The 25,737-nt window shown below is 43.0% G+C and overlaps 1 protein-coding gene across 1 annotated transcript in view; it reads left to right on the top strand.

Annotated features, from left to right (window-relative positions):
• Positions 1 to 229: 229 nt before the first annotated feature.
• Positions 230 to 25,737, top strand: part of LOC134469396 (cation channel sperm-associated auxiliary subunit beta-like) — a 108,000-nt gene continuing 82,492 nt past the window's right edge. The window contains exons 1-11 of the mRNA XM_063223624.1: positions 230 to 361; positions 527 to 572; positions 667 to 740; positions 2,910 to 3,065; positions 4,946 to 5,000; positions 8,626 to 8,745; positions 9,952 to 10,101; positions 10,770 to 10,871; positions 13,249 to 13,370; positions 22,183 to 22,215; positions 25,136 to 25,202. Coding sequence (XP_063079694.1) covers positions 287 to 361; positions 527 to 572; positions 667 to 740; positions 2,910 to 3,065; positions 4,946 to 5,000; positions 8,626 to 8,745; positions 9,952 to 10,101; positions 10,770 to 10,871; positions 13,249 to 13,370; positions 22,183 to 22,215; positions 25,136 to 25,202 — 1,000 coding nt within the window. The 5' untranslated portion in view covers positions 230 to 286. The remainder of the gene's footprint in view (positions 362 to 526; positions 573 to 666; positions 741 to 2,909; positions 3,066 to 4,945; positions 5,001 to 8,625; positions 8,746 to 9,951; positions 10,102 to 10,769; positions 10,872 to 13,248; positions 13,371 to 22,182; positions 22,216 to 25,135; positions 25,203 to 25,737) is intronic.

Here is a 25,737-nt window from a genome sequence, read left to right as displayed (position 1 = left end):
ACAAGCTGAAAAAACAAGAAAAAAAAGTTTCAATCATTGTGAATACGGTAGGCCTATTCAGCGATTGAAACAAGAAAGAGTTTAATTTACCGCCTGTGTGGCTCCAGTGCAGACCAGAATCAGCTGCTTAAGAACCCTTCTTGCAAGGGAAGTTCCGCATGCGCCCCCCCACCCCACATACTGCGCCCCAACCTACTGCGCCATTCGACTAGTTCTACGCTCTCTAGCTCGAGCAGCAGCTAAATGCGTCAAAGCAGGGACGTTTTCCAGTGTTAGTTAAGGTGTAATGATAGGACTTAGCTCCAGAATGCTACAGTGTGGTTTTAAAGCAACTCATTATTCAAATAAGGCTTTACTGCAGGTAAAAAAGATTTAATTATTAACTTAAGAGACGTCTCTTGCCCAAATTGGCGCGCCGTGTTGGCTAATGTTAGCTTGTTTTTAATCACATCGATTGTTTACATATGTCGAAAGTGTCAAATATGACCACCCACACAACATTTTATGTTTTATTACGTTTGACTAGGGGTGTTTGATTCTCGCCATTTTATTATTGGGTGGTCAACATGTTGGTAAGTAAACGGCCATCTGCTCTAATGTGCTTTCTTGAACGTGTTCATGTTAGCGCTAGCCTAACCTGTGTTCTCTCGTGTTCAATTGTTACAGAGGGACAAGAACTTGTGTGCACAAATATGGACGGTAGAAACCACTTTCGATTATTCTTAACGCTAGCTGATTTGGTAAGTCTTGGAAACTTAAACCTAACTGTTACTAGACCTATACCAATGTTGAATGAGGCGGGAGTAGAGCTCACAAGTGGGTTTGACATATTGTATGCGGTCAGGTGGATTAGCACATCGATGTGTATAGAAGACTTCTATACACATCTATGGATTAGCATTTTGACGACATCGGGTTCTGACCATGTTACGGGGGGATTCAGGTTTGACAGCCGTCAACAACCGACATTCGCGTGTCCCCACATCCTTCCCTTATCGACGAGTACAGCACAACCACATGGGTGTGTGTGTGTGTTTTTTTTTGTTTTGTTTTTTAAACCAAACGAAACATAACGATTAACGATAATGAAGCAATGCTGCTATCCCTCAGCTAAACGGATATTTTTCTGAAGAACCCCATCTCATATCACAGCCCTTTTACTTCCTTAAAAATGTCTACTGCTCATATCCAGTGTATTTCTTATGCACTTTGTATCACAGGTGTTGGCTATGTCTTCATCTAAGTCTCTGTGGTTCTAATGGGCGTCTACCAAATGCAATGTCATGCATGGAATGTAAATATCTAATTGTAAAATGTAAAAATCTCTAAATTTTCTAAATGGTGTAGTCTGTCTGTCTGCCTATCTATCTATCTATCTATCTATCTATCTATCTATCTATCTATCTATCTATCTATCTATCTATCTATCTATCTATCTATCAGGGCCCTGGTGGTTAAGCACTGATGCCTTTTTATGTTATACTCTGTATTTGCAGTATTTGGAAAAAAATACTCCTTGCTTGCACGACGGCAGGCCTATTGCCATATCAGCACATTTAGGTGAATAGGCCTATGTTGCCTATGCCATTCATATGCCATAAGGCCAAAGATTTTGGGGGAATAAACCACTATGAATATACCAAATAACTTAAGGTAAAAAGGTTAGTAAATGGGGTGGTGGTGGTGGTGTGTGTGTGTGTCCCACACTGTCCCTCAGAAACATATGCCATATGCACTATTGGCGTTTTCAGGGTTAGACTGGCTGGTTATCTGACTGGCTATGGTTGGTTGATAGTACTTAGAATCACCATGAAATATGGTAGTAAAACCATGGTTACTGCATTACAACCATGGTAGATTTTTCGTAAGGGTAGAGTAATCATGACACCATGGTAGAACAATGTTACTACATAAAAATCACAGTAATAGCATAGTAAGCCATAGTACAATTATGGTAGGTACAGAGTACTTCAGAGTAATCATGACATACCATGGTAGAACCATGATAATCATAGTAATACCATAATAAACCATGGTCCATTTTCATAAGGGTACGTAAATGGGCAAACTCACGTTTTAATGATGTACACTAGTGGTGTTGCCTGATTTTCATAGACTTCAGATCATGTACCGCGATTCTGGTCTGACCAGGACTATAACGATTAGCGTTTCCATACAGGAAGAACTTTGTTTCCATGGCCTTGTTAACCCACCTCCCTTGGCTTGCTACTGTTTGAGGGCTGTGTCGAAGTTTAAACCAAACATTTCTTAGCCCAATAGAACGTCTCTGCTTAAACCACGTCACTTCCTTGAACACGCCTCTACCCAGGACGGTTGGAACTGCACAGTTGATTGGTTCCAGACAAATTGAGTGGAGATCCCGCTGTAGCGGGATTGAGCAAGCTCCTGGCCCTGTTGTGTGTAGCTGAGCCGAAGGCGTTGCCTCACCAGTAGGGCGGAGCCCGGCTACTAGTGGTGTGCATTGGCGCTGCCCTCACGATTCGATTCGATTACGAAATGGGAGGTAGCGATTCGATTCGATTTGATTCTATTCGATTCGATTCAATCCCATTCAATTCTACAATGCATTGCAATGCATTACATTTCTACTGAAAGCAAAGCAAATGTTTAATCAGTCATGATTAGGCAATACAAGTAGTCAGATAAGTTACTGAGCAAGAATATACTGTCTGTTTTCTGTATCAGTCTTGCAGTTTTCAATGCTTTGAAGTTCTTTTATTTAATTTAACATTCATTTGCTCCCGAAATATCAACGGAAGTAATGGAAACTTAAAAAAAAATGCTGCATCGATTCTGGAACTTGCCGCATTGAATTGGATTGCTCATGCCCCGCATTGCATTGCATCGCCGAATCGATTATTGCTGACACCACTAATGTACACACACAGGTGATGGACTGCAAGCTGGTCAGACACCCAGGAATCACAGATCAGCACTATAAGGACATACTGAAACTGTATGCTTCTGCTGGAGTGCTACCTAAGATGGAGATCTACAACAGCACCAACTCATATGCCTTCGATTTCAAGTTGAAGTTGAGCCAAGTAAGCCCAAACCCCATGTGGTGGACAAGGTGCAAAGGTGTCAAAAGTAAAAGTATAAGTAAAAAAAAAGAAACACAGTTTCCTTCCAACACAAATAACTTATCTGAGTAACCAGTAGACCTGTGTACTTGTCTTACAATCAGCTAACTCTGCACTGGTTGGATCAAGTTTGTGGTGGGTCCTTGTTGGGTTTTCAGGGTTTTTCAGTAACAACACAGTCCGTCTATCTCATTACGTACAACGGCGTAAATGGTGTAACAGCTATGTAATGACATGTGCTAGTGTTGTAATTACACCACAAATGTACTTTAACTTTTACTTTTGACACCTCTAACAACGTGCATTGTGCATTGTCAATGCATTGTGAAATAAGAGGTTTGTGACATGTACAGTATTATATACACACAAAATTACACACTGTCCCCCTTTACACCTGTAGTATAGCTTCTTTGTCCAATATACATCATTACAACATTTTGCAGATTTGATCTTGGGCTTTACCATTATTGTGGCAATTGGTTTTACCAGACTCTAGAGGATCTTTACTAAGAGGTTAAGTCTACTCTGTTGTGTTTTTGTCTGGAAATGTGCAGGAAATGGTCAAAAAAGGTGCAACTATGCTGCTCATGGAAACTGGGTTGCCCATTGCCAAATTTGATCTTTTCATGAAAGTTTACTAAGTAATAAACTAATATTTTCTAGTACAGTATGGCCTAGTTTGGATTTTTTTTGGAAATTCAAAATGGCATACTATGGAGACGATCCCCCTATTAATGTATGAAAAGTACAGTTTTCCCAGTCATAATGAATGCTTAAAATTCAATGGTGGTGGTAAGTTTTCATGAAAAACATAACATTAGTGAATGGGTAGCATGACTTCTGGAAATAAACAACTAACAAACTCTTGCACAGTGCACTTTTCCAGTGTTAATTTTGTCATTCATTTTTTTAATTAGTCTTAGTCTTAGTCTTGTGTCAAAGTCCATTCTTAGTCTTAGTCGCTTTTAGTCTTTCAAAAATAATTTAGTCGACTAAAAGTCCTCAACATTTTTTGTCTAGTTTTAGTCTTTCACAAATCATTTTTGTTTAGTCATTATTTAGTCGACTAAAAGTCCTCAACATTTTCGTCTAGTTTTAGTCTAAACATTTTAGTCTTTAGTTTAAGTCACAATACAATAAATCACAAGGCCTTTAGTAATGCACTAAGACTTGGTTATTGCCATTCTGGTAATAGCAAATTTATAACACTGTGTTAAAAATTAAAGCAGTCAATAGTGCATACAAATGTGAATATGTCGCTGGTGCTACGTATTCGTAAAGGGATTTTTGTTTTGTTTGAGAAGCTTCTCCCCCAATATTCGTTAGGGTCAGTCTGCTAAAAGTAAAATCTGTGGATGGATTCAGCTGTAATTAATCATTTTTTAAATCCCATAGTGTCCCTTTAAAGGTTGATTACAACTTAACAATAAATGTATAGGTTTTAGTTGTACCAATTGTTGTAAATTGCTGTAAATTGGTTGTACCAATTTATGTCTGAGCCCCCCAAAAAAGTCTACGTCTTAGTCGTTTTTAGTCTTTCACAAATAATTTTTGTTAGTCAGAATTTAGTCGACTAAAAGTTAGTTCTTAGTCTTAGTCACTTTTAGTCTTTCACAAATCATTTTTGTTTAGTCATTATTTAGTCGACTAAAAGTCCTCAACATTTTAGTCTTGTTTTAGTCTTTCACAGATGATTTTTGTTAGTCAGAATTTAGTCGATTAAACTCTCAAAAGGTTAGTCAACTAATATATTTAGTCTTAGTCTAGTCGACAAAATTAACACTGCTTTTAACTCCTCCCCACTCTGACGTCATTGTACGGTGTTTGTGGATGTATCACAGGAAGGATTAACCTGGCGTGTTATCGTCCCGAGGAATAACATAACCGCTAAAACAGGTATGGACAGATCTAATATTGTCTTTCAAAATGTCAAATGTTATTTTTGTGTGTGTGGTTTTTTTTGTCTTTTCTTCAGTCAGTTCTTCAGCCATGTTGTGTCCATCCATAGATGCTATGTTGATCACTCCTTTTTATTGGAACGAATGGGGCAGTCATGGGTAAGCGGGTAGGCTAGGGTATCAGACTTGCTGCCCAAAGGCTGCCGGTTCGACTCCCGACCCGCTAGGTTGGTGGGGGGGAGTAATTAACCACTGCTCTCCCCCATCCTCCTCCATAACTGAGGTACCCTGAGCATGGTACCGTCCTGCCGCGCTGCTCCCTTTCAAGCACCATTGGGGGCTGCCCCCTTGCACGGGTGAGACATAAATTCAATTTCGTTGTGGGCAGTGAACTGTGGAGTGCTGTGTCACAATGACAATGTGAGTTGGACGTCCCCAGTCAGGTTTTCACTTTCAAGTCATGTCACTGCCATTTTTAGCTGGCATAATGCTGTCAAAGAATCGTCTCGTCTAGATTTGTTAAAACCCGCCCATCCAATTCAAAGGACTGTGCTCAAACTTCGATCTCCTAAGGGGGCGTTGTCCCTCCTTCTTCTCTTTTCGTGGTGTTTGCACAAAACGTGCGCTACCGCCATCCACAGGGCTAAGGGGACTCCATTTCTTCTCGACCTCAAGACTCCGAAGGTCTCTTTATCAAAGGTCTCCTAAAGGGACGTTCACCCGACATAAAATGGATACCGGAAAAGAAACAAAATGACGTATCTCTGTCTAGAATATCTCTGATAATGCTGTAATGCAGTTGTTCCCAAACTGGGGGTCTCGGGACACCTTGGGGGGTCGCAGAGGCGCTGAAGGAGGGTCGCGAACAAAAGGGACATCGCTTAAAAAAACTGGAAATCCACAGGGTAACAGCTAACAGATGTATTTGCTGTCCTGTGGATTTCTACTAGGTAATATTAGCGGACAATTGCCATTTTTTTGTCCATTAATATTGCTAGATTTTCCATTATTTTTTTCTTGGCTAATATTGCTGTAATTCCTAGGCTAAGACTATGGTGGGTGGGGGGTCGTTCACAAGACGACTTGCCAAGTGAGTAATGACTGAGTAACTGTTATCGTTCAGATGAGGACTCTTTAGCTCCTGTTATCAAGCATGGTGTGGAAGCCATGGACACAGTGTTTTTGTCGTGCGCGGCCACTGGCACCGGCTGCTCCCTCTACCTACAGCCCAGGTGTAGACTCTTGTGTGTGAATGTGTTCCAGACAGCTCCGTCAACCCCCTGCAAACTTTCATGAATATTTATGAAGCCCAGAACAGAACGCGGAACTAATGTAAAAGACCCTTTGGACACTTAACCCACTGATGCCTAAAGCTGCAAAAAAAGAGCCTGCTGAATGCCTAAGCCGTCGTTGGAAAAGTTGCCCTCAGCCTATAAAAACGAAATATCTCAGCCTCTGATGCACATAAAAACATGAAATAAGTTGCATTTTCCAACCCTAAGAACCTAATCTTGCATTAGAATGTGTTCATTCAGCTGTAACATACCAATATTTTTTATTAAAAAGGCTAAAATCTCAAGAGCCTGAATGCAGTGTATATGTGTCTCCAGGCATCAAAGGTCAAACAACATACAGTACACGAGTCATCAGGCTAAAATGGGTTAAAGGGTTGCCTAACACAGGACAATAACCCACTATAACCTATCTCACCCCCTTGGATAGCTGATTTGAGCTACCTTGCATTTGCGTTTTTATTCTTACTGAACTGAGGGACTTCTATCACTGGCAATAATTTGTACTACGGTACTTTGGCTTTATGTTTGCTGAACTTGTTCATTTTTACTTTTTGTGAGTGTGTGTGTATGCAACATGATACCCTACCAGGACCTGGTGTGTGTGTGGCAGAGAGTGTGTAAGCTTATGTGTGGGTGAGTGTGCATATGTGTTGGTACTCAAGAGTGTTCTTTACTTTTACTGTAATGTGCAATTACGTATATAAGGTATTTTGTGTATGTTTTGTATTTGTGTATTTATGTAAGCTGACGGACACCTTAATTCCTTTCGGGATTAATAAAAGTGCTCTACTCTAGACAAGAGGTGACACAGCAATTTGCGACAGCACTGGAAAAGAGCATGCAGCCTCCATCTTGTGTAGGTACTGTAGGTACTCGCCAATGAATGCAAATCAAGAGAACACACCCCTCTGTCAAAAAAATGGACTAAAAGTGTATGAATATAAATATGTACTTAAATCACACGAGTCGATAAAATACATTTTAAAATCCCTTTTCCATTCATTTCTAATACATTTCTCACATTTTCCCCTCCAAATTAAATAGCCAGGATTACCTTGAAAAAAGGGGCGGGGTCACCTCTAGTCTACAGTTCTACCTCTATAGTGTTGACATCTATGATCTCAATGAGCGGCTCTTCAATGTTGTCTGTCCCTTTTCCCTTATAAAAAAGAAGAGGGAAAAGTCCGCTACAGCCAGGATTTCATGCTCCCAATTATTTTTTTTTATTTTGGAAAATAAATAAATAAATAAATAATTGGGAGCATGAAATCCTGGTTGTAGTGGACTTTTCTCTCTTCTTTTTTATCTGGATATTTTATTGGTCCTGCTCCCAGGTCAGACGCCTGCCTGCATGTGTGAGCTTTTACCTTCAGCTTGTCCCTTTTCCCTTATCACTTATCCTGGGCCCAACCTCTGTGGACCTTTATGCCTCTACACCAGGTGTCACCAACGTGGTGCCCGCGGGTGCCAGGTAGCCCTCCAGGAGCTTCTGTGGTGCCCACCAAGGATGTTAATAAACAGTGAATACTACCAGATTTTAGTCACAGTTAATGTTTTTTTCTCAATTTAAATATGAGATTATTTATTCTTTACAACCTATAAGCGAATTATCATTCAATAATAGTGTGCTTTGAGAATGATGCCAAGACATCAGTAGAGGATTTTGAACTAAAGTAGCCCTCGGGTAGCCCTCAGTAGCCCTCGGGTAGCACTTGGTAACCCTCAGACCCAGAGAGGTTGGGGACCCCTGCTCTACATTGTCTATTTATGTCCTCTTTAAATTTATTTCATTTCTCTACATCTACTCATTTACCTACGTGTATCTACTTATTCTCTCTGTTCCATCCAGCTTCTTCTTTTGTCTTCTTGCTATTCTTTCTTGTTTCTCTCTCTCCTTTATACTTCACTTTTTATTTTCATCTTTAACAATGATATTTATCCATCTGTTAAGCACTTTGAGCTGAATGTCTGATATTGTGCAATACAAATACTAGATAGATTGTTTATTGTCCTTTCGGAAAATTGTTCTGTGCCATTTTCATTTTCAGTGCGTCTGATACAATTACAAAGACATTACAATAGACAAAAAACAATAGACAAACACAACACCCACCCTCCCTCCAGGACAAAAAGACAGGTTGACAAAAAACCCAACTTAAACACAGTAAAGTGCAGTTATTCAGTACCAAAGTGCAATGTGCTATTCAATCTTACCGTTGTCTTATTTAACATGGATATACTAGTAGATATGAATGATTTGCGGGCTCAGTTGTTATTATTATTATTATTATTATTATTATTATTATTATTTTCTGTGTCCGTGTCCAGCGGTGGCCCCGATAGACCAGTGGCACGTGGAGGTCAACATGTTCCAGGGCTATGATGCATTGGATTCTACCGCCATCCTACTGAGGTCATTGACGGGCACACTGCTCGATTTGACAAGAGGTGAGGGACATTACATGTGGGTGCGTTCCAATATGCGACCTAGCGTCCTCCACTTGTGCTTGTGCTCCTGGCCCCTCCTCTGTGGAGAAAACAATGAAGTTTTCCAGCTGTCAACCTGGCCACAACCATTTCCGGGGGACTGTTTTTCATTCACCATCCCAATTGCAAATGAGAAAATGACTTAACAATTGATCTTTTGCGAGATGCTGTTGTCAGTGATGTCATCATGACATATTACTACCTGGTATGAGGCCACAAGCACAAGTGGAGGACGCAAGGTCACATATTGGAACGCACCCTGTCTGTGAGAAATAGTTAGGGGCACAATGTAGGATGTCGTAGTTGTTTGCGCCGTGCCCACGGTATGCCTGTCTCAAAATCTACACAGTAATGAAAAAATGCTGTTTAAATAAACTCGCTGTGTTTTTCACCACGGAATGCCAGCAGTTGATACAAATCTGAATACAGTATGTAAAGCAATGTTTTCAAATGAAAAGTGTTTCCCACGACACTCGTTTCATGTGGGGTTTTCTGACAGCGGACCGTGGAAGTGGTCGCGAGAGCCATCGTTCACTTACTGATCATAATAAGCATCGGCTGACTCGGGATCATGATTGATTAAACTTTTAATCCTACCTGGAGCCCTTTAAAAACAGGCTACCAGTAAATGCTGAGTCGGTTATTAACTATCATCTTAACGGTACGTGTATATATTTGAGGACATAAAGAGCGCAACACTCTTGTTTTACAGTCACCACTTTATTCTGCTAAGGAGCAGTGTTGTGCACTTCTTTGTTATTTTATTCCAAGTTACTCTGCTGAAGGTCTGACTGACCTTAAATGTGTGTGTGTGTAGCCTAGTGTCAAATGGGGTTGTAGGACTGCTTCAACTGTGAGATTTACTCATGATGGGCGACTGGGATTTAAAACCGTTTTGATTTTCTTGCGATCCTACAATTGTAGATTCCAAATCGCTTGTCATTACCCTATGTACACCACATGATGCGAGACTCATGATTGACCTCTGATTGAGCAAGAAATTTAGCCTTTTTGCTAAAAAGTTGTGCGAGTGAAAAATAGTGGCAAGATCTGGCCACGAGTCGCACATTATATGCCTGGCATTACTCAGTTGCAATGCAATTTCCAATTGGCAATCTACTAAGTTGCTTGGAAAAAAAACAAGTAACCTCCTTTCTTTTGTTACAGAGCCGATATTGCAGTGGTTTTTAGGAGAGGGCATCTCAAGTTACAGCCTTTACCCGTACTGGGGCCTGCTCATGAAGATCCAGGTGGCCCAGAGTCCATGTGCCGGCGATGTGGCCGTCATTGCTCCTATTTTTGCCTACCATCCCGAAGGTAGGTGTGCACTGAAGAGGCAACAGGTGTACGTAAATGACAGTGTTAGGATTCGGATGTGACTCAAGCAGCTAAGACACTGTAGTGTTACGGCGGGGCCCCGTGTTCGATTGCAGCCAAAGGTCATTCCCCAGTTCTCCTCCATCTCTCCTGTGACACTCTCATCTGTCCGATCCTGTGTTTTTTATGTAGTGATTTTTTGCTAGTCTAGCGCAAGAAAGCCGCTACCAGACACTGTTTTAATGTACATTGAAGTACAGGGGTTAGACCAGGGATGTCAAACTCAGTAGTGCGGGTTCGTATGTAAGTTTAGGAACATTTCATATAGATTTTTCCATTTTGCATTTTTGTTTTGCTTCTTCCCCCCCGTAATATTTCTCCCGTAATATTTAGTGGCAAATCCAAGATGGCTGCCATTGTGTACAGAACATTTTCCATTAATGCTGTTTTAAGGTTTGAATTTCTTCAGTTAATCATATTCTTTAAGCTTGTTTCATTGATGATTATACTTAGGAAAATGTTTAGGTAACTTGAGCTTATGTTTCATGATGTGATATAAATGGGTAGCCTTTGGTGCCATATGTTGAGGTCTAGTCATATCCAGGAAATATACTGTGCCTTTGGCGTCATAAATTGAGACTGGGTTGATTATGTGTTTTTTTCTCCAGCGGTTCCAGGAGTTATTCTGAGTTATACCAATAATGCTTTCCTTGGTCGTGGAGCATTATGGTTCAATCTGACCAACACTCTCTGTAGTTTCATGACTGCAGGTAAGCAAGCATCATTGTTCATTCACAGGATCCAGGAAAGGTGATGCTATCCACTTTAAAAGTGCAAATTACTGTTGTTGTAGTGACATAGGCTGTTGTTGTAGTGACGTAAAACTAGAGATGTACAGGATCCAAGATCCGGTTCCGGATCCGGCAGGATAATAGGGTTTTTCAAACTATCCGGATCCGGCATGTGTGCTTTTCATGAAGGCGTTTGGTATGTACCACAATTAACCATAGCACATGAATGCACAATCAGTCTCTTCCTGATGTTCTTTAAGCCAACATCTCTCCCAGCTCATAAAGATTTTCATTACCTTTTTTGAATGGTGTCAAATAAAATATACAGATATATGAAAATATTATCATGGACAGCCCATACCAGGTCCAAGTAGATTGCATGAAAATGGTTAGCCAATAAAATAAAAATAAAAAATACTGCTAACTGATCAACTTTTGATCTGCTTATTTATAACAAAATTAATTTGCTTCAGCCTGAGAGTCAATCCTACAATGACTAGCGCCCCGGGTAAAAAATCCTGCTTATAACTACTGTGATATCATGTTACTACGGCAATTGTGTGATGACAGCACAGAAATTACACATTATTATCGGTAATTAGCTATTATTATACAATGACATCGGGGGTGGCGTTTCACGTCTGCCTGAGGACAACCCTGTACTGTGTGCACAGTTCGAACAGATGCTTACACAATGAAAATGAACAAATTTATGGGACCTGCATGATGTTACTACTTCTTACCTGATGGATGTGTTTTGTAGTGGTGTGCAATGGCACTGCCCCCACGATTCGATTTAATTACGATTCTGGAGGTAACGATTCGATTCGAATCGATTCAATCCGATTCTATGATGCATTGCATTACATTTCTAATGAAAGCGAGGCAAATTTTTCATCAGTCATGAGGCAATATAACTGGTCAGATACTGAACATTTTATTGGCCGTTTTCTGTATCAGTTTTCAATGCTTTGAAATGTTTTAATTTAACTACCGTATTTTCCGGACTACAAGTCGCACTTTTTTTCATGGTTTGGCTGGACATGCGACATATACTCTGGTGAGACATATATATGTTTTTTTTCTCCACGGGAGAGCACTATGTGCGCAACTAGGCCTATGTTGTGTTGCTTAATACCACTGATAGAAAAAACGTTACAACTTAGGCTACCACAACAAAAAATAGCATTTACAATGACGACTGAATAGAAATATAGCCTACCACCCAAAAGAAGTTAATATAGCCTACTGCTGAGTTCAAGCTGAAAGTAATTAAATATGCAGCCGAAAATGGCAATAGGGCAGCTGAACGAAAGTTTGGATGCAATGGAAAACTGTTTGGGGACTGGAGAAAAGCGGAGGAAAATGTGCTGATGAATACAGGACAAATGTGTTCTCGAACAACGCGCGCGCTGCGAGTCAACGGTCTTGTTACGGCTCCATGACATTGCCAAAGAAATGAATAGGACTTTTGCGGAAGTCAGGGAGCTCGTGGATGTATCGCGTTATGCAGTGCAATCCCCTCTCGTGGATTTATTTGCGCTATGCAACGCAATCTCCTCTCTATCCGAGAACGAGCGTCTGTGTTATTAAAGACAGTCAGCCGACTTCCAGGTGAAAATCGGTCATTTCCGCGAGTTTCTGACAAACGAGCACAACGTGACACTACCATAGGCTACACAACATGGATGAAATCCCCCTCACCTTTGATACCGTCATGGGCTGAAGTCTCAGAAAAGGTGGTAAAGAAAGGCGTGCTCTGGAGACGGAACAAGTTGCCTCGAACCCTCCCACGGTCCAAACGCAAAATAAAGCCGAAAATTGAATGTTGTTCTGACTACAAGGCAACATGGCGCGTTATCACTGTTTCTTCCTCTTTTTCTTTTTGTGGTTTTATGGCGGTTGGCAAACCATCTTAGTTGGTGCATTAGGCTACCACCACCTCTGAATGCGTTGCCACTGCTTCAGATGCTGGTTTAAAACAATGCCGTCTTTGAGCAGCAGCTTACCATGCGCCAGTTATCACAACATAGATTCCATGGATAGAATAACCTTTCAAAAATGTGCGACGATTAGTCCGGTGCGACGTATATATGTTTTTTTCATCTTCAAAATGCATTTTTGGGCCGTTGCGACTTAAACTCCGGAGCGACATATAGTCCAAAAAATACGGTAAACGTTAATTTGGTCCGGAAATATGAAAAAAATCTGAAAAATTGTAAAACATGCTGCATCAATTATGTCACTTCACTTGCCGAATCAATTATTGAATTGTCCTGCCCTGCATTGCGGTGCATTGCTGAATCAATTGTTGTTGACACCACTAGTGTTTTGTTTGTTGTGTGTGTGTGTCCAGCGGGATGCAATGGCCTTACCCTGATTGACCTGAAGCTGACCAACTGTCATCTCTTCCTGCTGACCAACAGGGGACTCTTTATCAGCCAGGATCTGCTCTCTCCAGTCACTGGATTTCTCAGTGTACACATTACATTACATTACATTACACTTAGCTAACGCTTTTATCCAATTCCGATCTATAGATATTTACAGGGTGTTGGTTCACCGATTCTTGAAAGTTTGGCGAAGCATGTCCCAGCTATAAATGTGCTTATTCTGAAAATAAAAATAAACCCAGGTAAGGTCCTCGATATGCTTGCTGCAGGATACGCGTGCGCAGGCACGTTTCGTGCATGAACGCGTTTACATGACTATTTCATGTCAATTTTGCTCGTCCATACGTGTGCGTTCTGTGCTTCAAAATCGTATATAAAGCTGCACAGTTCCACGCGAGTGTTTCCAGTGAAAACAATGATGGTGGCAACTTTTCAAGAGCGTCCTATTGAGCTTGTCCGAAATTACAAACATTTGTGCGATCATTTCCCCGTTGCACTTTGGTAAAGGAGCATGCAAATGTAGGAGCAGTAGCAGTATCCTCGTCCGAGGAGTCCTTTTTGTTTTGTTTTCCTTACAGTTTGTGTTTAGAATTTCCGGATCACAATACTGCTCTTTTCTGCCCCCTATGCCGCCAATATTGTGCGTGTTGGTGGTCTACTGCTTTTAAAGCAAGTATGTGCAGCCGGTCACACGAGGGGGCCTGCTTAATTTAAGGCCCACTGCAAGCGTATATTATCACCATGACGTGGAAGAATGCATTGAAGTGGTTCTACAGAATTGCAAATAGTGAGTTTATAACAAAATTTACTATTATTTTCTGATTGCTCAAAATGTGTCCCACATATTTGTCACCCCCGTCAGATATTTTTTTTTAAAACCCCAATATATTCAGGTATGTACAAGGTCATTGTCATTACTGAGCTGACATTTAGCTGTACTGCATACTTCATCATCATTGAAGCACCTGTAACGCAACTATTTTTTCTTTTTTTATAATAGTATTACATTAAATTCATGTTAAATAATATATTTGAGACGAGGTATGAACCTAAGAAAAGAAAAATGAAACTAAGAAACAGTGAAAACAGAATTGCTAATGTGAACAAACCATGCATAATATGCAGAGTTAAGAGTAGTTTTTTGTCAACACCGTCAGCTGTTCCATATTTGACAGTTTTTTTCTTGGTAATTGAACATTATAGGCTATATATTAGTAATTAGTCGTTGACATCTGAGGTCATAAAAAACACAGAAGTTTTTGACATGTTTTAAGAATACACTTACAATATGTATCTATAACTATGTTGACAAAACCGAGTAAGAGCCTATTCTATGAAAAATGTAAAATATGGGGAGCTTGACTAATACATTGCTGCAGCACAGCCAAGACCTTCATTTATGATAATATACCTCTATTTTGTATTTAAAGAACTTCTCCTTTCAATATTAAAACTTGTTTTTGCCACGTTCTCAAGAATCAGTGGGCTACAGTCCCTGGACAAGTGTTGGGGTTAGGTGCCTTGCTCAAGGACACTTCAGGCCTGGGTAGGTGTAGGGAGTGGTAAGGGGGGGATTGGAACCTGCAACTCTCTGAGCTTAAGTCCACCTCCCTAACCACTTGTCAAAGGCTGCCCTACTGTTACGACCCCTGGCTCAAAAAGTGCAACATAAAAGGAATCCACACGCAGGATAACGATTTAGGGTATTTATTTGAAATAAGTAGAATAAAGAATAATGTGGTGCAAGATCAGTAATCGTGTGAGTGTATGCAAAAATGTCTAGGGGTGACCAAACCAAAAACCCAAACCGCCAAAGGAAAGGAAGGGGGAGGCCCCGCCATGCCAGTGTAGCACGGTTTTGTATTCTGCCTCATCAGGACGCGCACCTGCGCTCCATCAGATGCTGAGCACAGCCAAATGCATCGAGCAGGTACAGCTGACAGAGGGCGGAGCTGTCCCAGGACTACCCAGTCCGTCACACCTTCCCCCTTAAAACAGAGGCCCATTCTTGGGGCTCTGCAAAAAAAAACACAAAAAACAAGAATTAGGGCCTTAATAATTACACACACAAAACTAAAGTATTTTAGCACTCAGAGGAGAAGGGTGCACCACCACAATCAGACACACCCCACCATCCCCTGCCACCCCCTCACCCCTGTCCGCCAGCAATCCTGGTCCTGGTACCTGAGAAGCAATTTAAGGAGAACAGGGCATGGGAGAGGGCAGGAGAGTGTGAGATGCGACCAACATGCGGCTATTATGCCCCCTCTGAAATGCAAGACAAGGCGTCGGCAATTACATTCTCAATGCCACGTATGTGACGTATGACCAGGTTGTAGGGCCGCAAAAAGAGGGCCCACCTCATCAGGCGCTGGTTCGGATTCTGCAATGAATGTAAAAAGGTCAGTGGGTTGTGGTCGGAATACACCACCACTGGGCGTGACCCACCACCTACATAAACATCAAAATATTGCAGAGCCCAAACCAGCGCCAGGGCTTCCTTCTCAATAGTGGAATACACAAGCTGATGTTTGTTAAATTTCCGTGAAAAGTAACTGACAGGTCGATCCACACCCTGCTCATCCACCTGTAAGAGCACAGCCCCTGCACCCACATGGCTCGCATCCACCTGTAATTGAAAGGGTTGGTCAAGTTTTGGTGCAGCCAGCACCGGTGCGGTGCTCAGCAACATCTTCACCTGCTCAAAGGCCTGCTGACAAGAAGGAGACCAATTAAATGTGACTCTGTCCTTCAGCAGGTCCGTGAGAGGAGATACAACTGAAGAGAAGTTAGCACAAAACCCCCTGTAGTACCCCACCATACCTAAAAACCGTCTCAGCTCCTTTTTTGAGGTTGGAGGTGGGAAACCATTAATGGCTAGCACTTTTGCTCGAACGGGCCTCACCTGCCCCTGCCCCACTACCTTACCCAGATAGATTACAGTAGCTTGTGCAAATTCACATTTAGCTAGATTCACGGTCAGGTTTGCCTCCACTAAACGATCAAAAAGAGCACGAAGTCTGCTTAAGTGCTGCTCCCACGTGTCACCTGTCACAATGCAATCATCCAAATAGACAGCACATCCTTCAAGACCTGATATTACACGATTCATGACCCTTTGGAATGTAGAAGGCGCATTCCTCAATCCAAAGCTCATTACATTATAAGAGTATAGGCCTGATGGAGTCACAAACGCAGACAATTCCTGGGCCCTTTTTGTCAAAGGTACTTGATAGTATCCCTTCAGGAGATCTATTTTTGTGACAAAGCGTGCAGAACCCACCAAATCAATGCAATCTTCCATTCTGGGGAGTGGAAAGGAGTCAGGCTTGGTTACCGTGTTTAATTTTCTATAATCGGTGCAAAACCGAAATGTACCATCTGGTTTCCCTACCAGCAAGCATGGGGACGTCCAGCTGGAATTAGAGGGCTGTGCTAAATTAGTATCTAAGAGGTACTGAACCTCAGCCTCCATAAAGCTTTTCTTGTCAGGTGAGACACGATAGAAGCGCTGTCTAATTGGCTTGATCTCACCAACCAGCTCGATGTCGGGTTTTATCCAGTCAGTGCAAGTGGGCGTGTCAGAAAAGAGAGAGGGAAAAGACAAAATAAGAGATTTTAGTTCCTCACGCTGTTCACAAGACACATGAATCAACAATGCATTTAAATCGCTCAACATTTCAGAATTTTTAAGTCTGGGCATCAACACCGCGTCGTCGGGCGCTCCCTCGTCCTCCCCAACTGCCACTTGGGGAGGCGCGCGAGGCACCGCGTCTACAGTCAGCGCAGCAGACACTTCACTGTCAGCAGGTTCAGATTTGCATGGCTGGGTATAGTAAGGTTTTAGCATGTTTACATGACACAACTGCGACGACTTTTTTCGGTCTGGTGTTGCCACTAAATAGTCCAGCTCTGTGACTTTCCGCACAACGGTATAAGGACCAGAGAACCGCGCTTTAAAAGGTGAACCTTGAAACGGCAGTAAAGCCAATACTTGATCGCCTGGAGTAAAGACTCGTTCAGCTGCCCCACGGTCAAACAATCTTTTCATCCTGCCCTGTGCTTTTGCCAAGTTTTTGTTTGCGAGTTCACATGAGAGAAACAGTTTACGTCGAAACCCTTGGACATATTCAAGTAAATGAACTGGAGGATCGGTCTCACTAACGTCATATTTTAGCACAGACAGGGGGCCACGGACTTTATGACCGAAAACTAAATCGTTGGGACTGAAACCAGTACTTTCTTGAGTGACCTCTCTAGCCGACAGCATAAGCCAGGGAAGTCCATCCTCCCAATCACGATTCAGTTCCACGCAGTAGGCGCGTAACAAGGATTTCAAAGTGGAATGGAACCGCTCTAGCGCACCTTGACTTTGGGGGTGGTACGCACTGCTCAAGCTATGTTTAACATGAAGCTGCTTTAACACCTGCGCAAACATGTTGGACGTGAAATTACTCCCTCTATCGCTTTGGATGACCTTGGGAATTCCGAAGATCGAAATGAACTGAGACAGTGCTTTTACAATGGACCTGGTGGTAATGGATCTCAATGGGTAAGCTGCTGGATATTGAGTGCTTTGGCACATAACCGTCAGGAGATACGCTGCACCACTTTTCGATGGGGGTAATGGGCCCACGCAATCCACTATTAAATGTTCAAACGGACGGCCCACAGCGGGGATCGGATGGAGAGGGGCTGGCTTAATGCACTGATTTGGTTTACCAGTTATTTGACACACGTGGCAAGTCTTGATGAACGCGGCAACATCTTTCTTCATGCGGTGCCAATAAAAATGCTGCAACAAGCGTTTATAAGTTTTGCGCACCCCAAAATGCCCAGCCACTTCCCCGTGCGCCGCCTTCAACACTGCAGTTTTAAGACTCTTGGGTATCACAATTTGCACAATGTCTACTCCCAGTTCCCCATCATGCTGCAACCATTTACGCACCAGTATCCCATCTACTACGAAGTAACCCACCTCTGCATTCTTCATATGGTCAGCGGGCAAAGCACTTGCAATTAACTCAGACAAACGCTCATCTTTACTCTGAGCTGAGATTAGTTCTTCACGATGTAAACAGTCCGGCAGGGTAGGCAACGTAATAGCGGTTTGAACATCAATCGCACCAGATGACTCAGCCCCGTGTGCGCGACTTTTCGCCCTTGTTACTGCGCACGCACTGAAAATGTCAGGGAATTCATCGGCACAATCATTTTCCTTGGTTTCTAGAGGAACAGCTGTCACTAATGGTGGAGGTGGACCATCGGGCCACACTCGTCCTCCAGCCAAATCATTTCCCAAAATGACATCCACCCCCTCTACTGGTAGTGATGGACGCACGGCCACTACTACTTCGCCCTGCACCAGATCTGAATGCAGCACCAACCTGTGTAGAGGCACTGATAATGTTGTCATGCCAATTCCCCGAATCAAGACAGATTTTCCTGTGCTAGAGCTACACGAAAAAGGCAAAACAGATTGCTTAACGAAGGTTTCAGAGGCTCCAGTATCACGCAAAATCCTTACAGCTGCCTTCTCTGAATAATTTGTTAAAGAGACAACCCCATTTGTGAGAAACGGACCATAGCGTTCTTCTACCTGTTTCTCACCCGAGTCACCGTCAGCCGAGGATAGCGCATCAGCAAGTGTAGATACAGCATCTGTAGAGACACCATGGCAAAAGGGAACAGCGAGGTTAACTACATGAGAGACTGCAGGAGTAACAGGTGCAGCACACAACACGGGTTTTGGGGCAGAGGTTCGATTTTGGTTCTTATTGTCACGCCACACTTTAGGTTTAGGACATTCATTTTTCCAGTGACCAAATTCAAAGCAATTGTGACACTGGGTTTCAGAGTTCCCACTTCGAGCTGGCTGATTCCTTCTGAATACAGGAGGGCTGCCCCGCTGATAACGAGTTGACCCATTATCATAACGCTGTCCATACTCGGTTTGTCTTCTCTTGTGAATTAACGCAAACTCATCAGCGAGTGTAGCCGCCTCTGCAGCAGTTTTTGGCTTCTGTTCGTTAATATATGTAGCCACTCGTTCGGGTACAATGTTTTTAAATTGTTCCAGCACCATCAGTTCACTTAATTGCTCAAACGTTTTGATGTTTTCAGCTGCCAGCCATCTGTTAAAGAAACTACTGAGTTCCCGCACTAATTCCGTGTGTGTTTGTAGCTCACCTTTTCTCCAATTTCTGAACCTGGACCTGTACGCCTCAGGTACCCATTCAAACGCACGCAACACTGCCTCTTTAACCTTAGTGTATATTTTTCGATCAGTGGCAGAAAGAGCTACGAATGCCTCTTGGGCTTTTCCAGTAAAAATGCTCTGCAACAACAACGTTCGCTCTGAGTCCGTCCAGCCCCGCTGATCAGCAACATTTTCAAACAATGAAAAGAAAATATCGGGGTCTCTTTCATTGAACTTGGGCAACAACTTAACACTTTGAGACAAGTTTAGATCTCCTGTCTCGCTATTTGACGCATTGTTCGACCTTTCCGCCATGACCTTTGCATGTTCAAGTTTCTGATTTTCATGTTTCAGTTTCTCATACTCTAATTGTCTTTCCTTTTCCCGTTCCAGTGCCTCTAAGCGCCTCTGTTCCATCTCCATTTCCAAAAGCTCTTTCTGTTGCTCAAACGTCAGCTCTACACTATTTGACTTGTGTGGTGAAGAATCGATCTTTATGGGCGTTGACTGCGCTATAGCCCCATCAGCACCAGTCGGTTCAATTTCTAACAAAAGCCCCTTCTCTTGTAGTTTTTCTTTTACCCACGTTTTCAAGGCAGGTTTTTTAACTTTAGGTGGGGAATCAAACGCATGTTCCTCTGCAGTTTTTAACAACTCATCTACCGTCATTTTATCCAAACCCTTTAAAGACAACGAGGCCATGGTCCGCGTTATTTAGGCCTACTGACTTCCAAAAGGAAGCGCGCAACCAGAATTACCGTACCAGCGAAATTATCAAGGTTGCCCCTTGTAATTGCCCAATTACCGTACCTACAAATGTTTTTTACAAAGGTTACATTCTCTTACCTTTTCCCTTTTTTTAGAACATCATCCTTTCACAAAACCAAACACAATGAATGTTGTGCAGCCAAACAAAATTGCCGATGCAGGTAATCTCGGCCGCAACAGGAGTTACAAAGTAAACCAGCTAGATTGAGCTGCCCCGCATCTAAATAGAGAAAGAGGCCCTACTTTTAACCTAGTCTTCATGTGCCCACATACGATTGGTCTGCATGCAAGCAGTCCCCCCGCGTTCGACACACCAGAAAAGCAAAAGAAAACAATATTTTTACAATTACAATAAACCACCAGCGTTGAGCGCTCTTACCTGCCGCGGGGGTTCACGTTAGCTCTGGCGGCTCTAACCAGCCAATTTCTCCAGTGCGCACAAAGAAACCTGCACCTGCACCTGCTTTGGCTTCTACACAAACAAAACAGCGGCCCAACCCAAAAAAAGGTTGGCCTCCCCAGCCTTTGGCAAACAAAAATCGAACCAAAACTTTAGACTACTTTTCAACTCAAATGAAAAAAATCTGCGCATGGATTCCAAAAAAAATTGCCTACCGATCAAGGTGCTTACACCCGTCGGCCCAAACCCATTACTAATTACGAATTAGCAATAAACCATGTAGGCCTACTTAAGGTAGCCTACAAACCGTCGGATTAAATCCCTGGACGAGATCCCAATTATGTTACGACCCCTGGCTCAAAAGGTGCAACATAAAAGGAATCCACACGCAGGATAACGATTTAGGGTATTTATTTGAAATAAGTAGAATAAAGAATAATGTGGTGCAAGATCAGTAATCGTGTGAGTGTATGCAAAAATGTCTAGGGGTGACCAAACCAAAAACCCAAACCGCCAAAGGAAAGGAAGGGGGATGCCCCGCCATGCCAGTGTAGCACGGTTTTGTATTCTGCCTCATCAGGACGCGCACCTGCGCTCCATCAGATGCTGAGCACAGCCAAATGCATCGAGCAGGTACAGCTGACAGAGGGCGGAGCTGTCCCAGGACTACCCAGTCCGTCACACTACACAGCCCCAACAAACACGTTATTGGCTTATCAACATACTGTATACAAACCTGCATACATACAGTATACGTACATACATACTGTACGTACATACTTGTGTCCAATTCTTATATATTTCATACTGATACATCAGGGTTTCCCTTCCCACAGCATTTCATTGCTTAGGCGCCCACTTTCCAACAAACACACACGACCTTGACTAAAGCTAAGCTTACACTGTGCGACTTTTGCCCTGATTTTGCCACGATTTGGCACACGCATGACCTTTTGAGAGTCGGGCAGATTTCTTGCTCAATCGCAGGTCAATCGTGAGTCTCGCGTCGTGTAGTGTACATGGGGTAACGACAAGCGATTTCATCTCACGATCGCACAATCGTAGGGTCGCAAGGAAATCAAAACTATTTGAAATCCTGGTCGTGCCTCGTGAGTAAATTGCACCGTTAAAGCAGTGCTACGACCCGATTTAACACTACACATGCACAAATTAATAGGGCCGTGCAATTCACTGTTGAGCGCGTCCTCATCTCCACCTCCACCGTCGGCTCGTATAGTGTGAAGATGTGAGATATGAACTTTTAAAACGCGAAATTTCCTCGTGCAGTGTGAGCAGGAGCTTCATACCCACGACTGAAAATAACGCACAGTGTATGCCCGGCTTAAGATCCCTGAAAGGATAAAGATTTTGTGTTATTGTGAATGTATGCATTTCAGAAAGAAAAATGACACTGGTATACATATCTTGAGTGCTTTTAAGTACCTATTGATCATCAGTGGTGGTTAACATGCACTGCCACGTTTAAGCATTGTTCGCTGTTAATTCATTCCTCTGTTTCTCTTTCTACAGTTCACCTGGCCGAACAACCCCATACTGAATCAAGTAAGATATGTGTGTCTTCAAGGAAATCCTCAACTAGGGCTGGGCAATTAAAAATAAATCAATAAAATAAGTGAACTGCCAACAGTAACCTGTTAATCAACAATGATCAAGCACCATAGATATGAACATTAGATGCCGTGTTTCGGCTTTTGCCATGGCCAAACCCTAGCCTGGGAAATCCTTCGAGCCGATTTCTTGCTCAATCTTGCATCGTGTAGTGTACTAGGGGTAATGACAAGCGATTTCACCTCAGGACCAGCTTACGTTCTGCTATCGTAGAGTCGCACGAAAATCAAGACTTGACATTTTGTTCGCCTCTCGTGAGTAAACCACACAGTTGAAGCAGAGCTACGACCCGATTTGACACTACACATGCACAAAATGACAAGGCAGCATGATTCGCTCTTCAGCTCATCCTCGTCCCCACATCAGGTGTGCGTTTCTTTTCCTTGTTTTTGTCATCTGCAGTTCAGGAAAACAAGCCTGTCGTGTCGCACAGTTAGGGCTTTCAGGCCGACCAGAATGGAGCCGGTGCCTGGACCAGTTACACTACATTCGGCACTAATGTGCTTATCTGCAAACATCCCGTGTTCATACCGGGCTCTGAACTTTTTCCGCACGTGACTGTGTTACTCGGATGAACCTGCTGATGGCCATGCTGTCGTCACAGTTCGCCGAGAAAAACCTAGTATTTTGCGGTTCGCTCTGCGAACTAACTTTCCAGTTCGCGAACATTAAAATCTGTGGCGTGAACACGACGGCCGGTTCGCGATTAGGTGCGGGAACGGGCACTGGCGCGGTTCTCAGTCGGCTTGAATGCGCTACTAGTGAGCATTCTGCTCGTATCAGACCCTCAGCTCGTATAGTGTAAGGCCATGAGTTGTGAGATGTGAACTTTTAAATTGTGAGATAACCTCATGCAGTATGAGCGGGAGGGGGTCATCCCTATGTTCCCCAGGTCCTATGTACCCCAGGTCCTATGTTCCCCGCAACCGGGGAACTTAGGACCTTTTTTCCAAAAAAGGGTTTTATGTTCCCCGCTGCTTCAAAGTAGACTGCTGCCGCATGGCAAAGCAACGGTTGTTGTTGCACCTCTTATAGGTTAGGTGTAGGGCAGAGGTCGCGTTAACCGACAAATGTCCGTCATTGACGGATTTTTTTGAAGGATGACGGAAAATTCTGAAGCCTGTCCGTCATTTTGACGGATCAATATTCAGGGTGATGATAAATAAATTACAAGTTTAAGTAGGCCTACACCTCTATCGAGTTGAGCAAATATGCATTTAAATTAGGCATAGTTATCAGCGCAGATAATTTCATGCTATCATTTGCCTTTCTCCCTCTCTCCCTGCTTGTCATACCATGCGCCGCAGCTGGGCTGTGCGGCTGGCTGCAGCAGAGCGTGCGCCTCTCCACTTGTTTCAAATAATGAATTAAAATAACTAAGACGTTGCCACCATACACGTGTGACTTCGACTTTAAGATTCAGAACTATGTGTAGACCTAGGCCTACTACATTTACCGACTATCTGATTTTCTGCCAATGACTAAGTTGTCCCTCTATCGCCCTTCATAGAAGCATTGTTTCATAACTCCTCGCTTGAAACATAAACAAATATGCGAATAGCATGTTTGCTAGCCAGAACCTTCACTCAAAGGCAATGCAGGTCTAAAACGGCTTCAGGACATTAACTAATAAAAACGACGGATATTCAAGAGCCTAACCAGGCAACGCAACTTACAACTTGGCAAACGTTGCCTGAAACGGCTAACCTTCTCTCATTTTGATAGCTGGTTCACCCATTATAGGCGATATATGTTTTATTCAGACAACTTTACCGCGCTCCCAGAGCCAACATATAAGCCGATGTGGCTACGTACAGAGAGGCTCCCTTTACCGTCGCTGACATTTTTCAACAAAGTTTTGCGAAATCTGGTCGTCTTCCTGTTGTAGGCTTCAGTGCCTTTGTCGACTGCCTGGGCTAAACCTTTCTGCTTCAAGACGGTTTTCCTTTCCATCGTGCATGTTAACCCATTTAACACTGCGCCTTTGTATTACAATCGGTGTATTAATCAGAGCAAAACGATGACTGACAGCTGTTGGATAAAGCCCTCCACGCATCTTTTAAAAAAGTGCTTGTGGTGACCATAGCGCTGAACACTGAATCAGATGCGCGTCATGAGAGATATCTGCAGCTTTAGTGCAACGAGGGGGGCAGAGAGAGAAAGTGGACAGCAAAGTTGACTCCATCCTCAAAGTTGGATAGTGAATGTCGAGTGAAAGGGGGTGTATTCACAGCGGTTTACTCTCAATTGGCCGCAATTGCGCATGTGTTGTTCCCGGTGCTGGGTCGCGACCCCCCACATTGAGAAACGAGATGGAGAATTAAAAAAAAATAGGCGATGACGGATTTTTTTCGACCCTGTCCGTCAAAATGACGGACTGTGAAAAGTCTAGCGCAACCTCTGGTGTAGGGATAGTTTTGGTCAGGGCATAAATTCAAAACTCAGAAACATTGCATTACTGACAGGTTTATGTTTAGGGATGGTTTTGGGAAGGGCACAATTAAATAACTAGGAAACAGACAATGTGGGGAACATGGAACCTTTTTTAGAAAAAGGGTCTTGTGTTCCCCGGTCCCTAACCAAGACAGGGGAACATAGGACCCGGGGAACATAGGTACGCTCCCAGCAGGAGCTCAATACCCACGATTGAAAATATAGCACAATTTGCATAGGTCGAATCTGGTCTACACGCAGCATAATAATTCTCTATGCAGTGGAGTTAGAGTTGGACCCCATAGATCTGGCAAGAGCCAGTTGAGTGTACATGTGGATGTGAGTGAAAATGTGTACGTGTGTAGTGTACTGTTTGTGTATGTAACAAATAACTAATATGTGTGTTTTGTGATATTGACAGATGAACTACGATACAGCAACAATCTGGTACTCTGGCAATTGTCAGACCAACGCGTTATACTTTTCAGGTATTATGTCTCAACATACAATTTCTTAAAGGGATACGCCATCCCCAGGCCAAATTGAGTGCCTCAAAAATAGAGATGCACAGGATCCAAGATCCGGTTCCGGATCCGGCAGGATAATAGGGTTTTTCACAGGATCCGGATCCGGCAGGATCTTAAGCAGTGGATCCGGTATCCGGCAGTTACCTAAAAATCAGGATCTGGTGCATCTCTAGCCTAGGTTTTTCAGTCAGTCTTTCACAACCCCAATTGCTGCATGGAGTGAAAGAACTTTGGAAGCGACCAGTGCAGGCAGTGTGGCAGTAAGCCAATGAGCCTAAAAAATAGTTTGAGCCAACGTAATAAAAAGGGCCCACGTGTGCGAGTATGCTATGTGTTTCAACCCTTTCGTAGGATCCGTTATCAAGGATCCGGCAGGATCTTAAGCAGTGGATCCGGTATCCGGCAGGATCCTAAAAATCAGGATCCGGTGCATCTCTACTCAAAATGGCTTTGAGCTGTTTTTGCACAGAGGTAGAACATTAGACTAGAGGTGACA

This window comes from Engraulis encrasicolus, chromosome 18 (genome assembly GCF_034702125.1).
Source record: "Engraulis encrasicolus isolate BLACKSEA-1 chromosome 18, IST_EnEncr_1.0, whole genome shotgun sequence".
Taxonomy (NCBI): Eukaryota; Metazoa; Chordata; class Actinopteri; order Clupeiformes; family Engraulidae; genus Engraulis; species Engraulis encrasicolus.
This window is presented reverse-complemented; position numbering and strand designations above follow the sequence as displayed.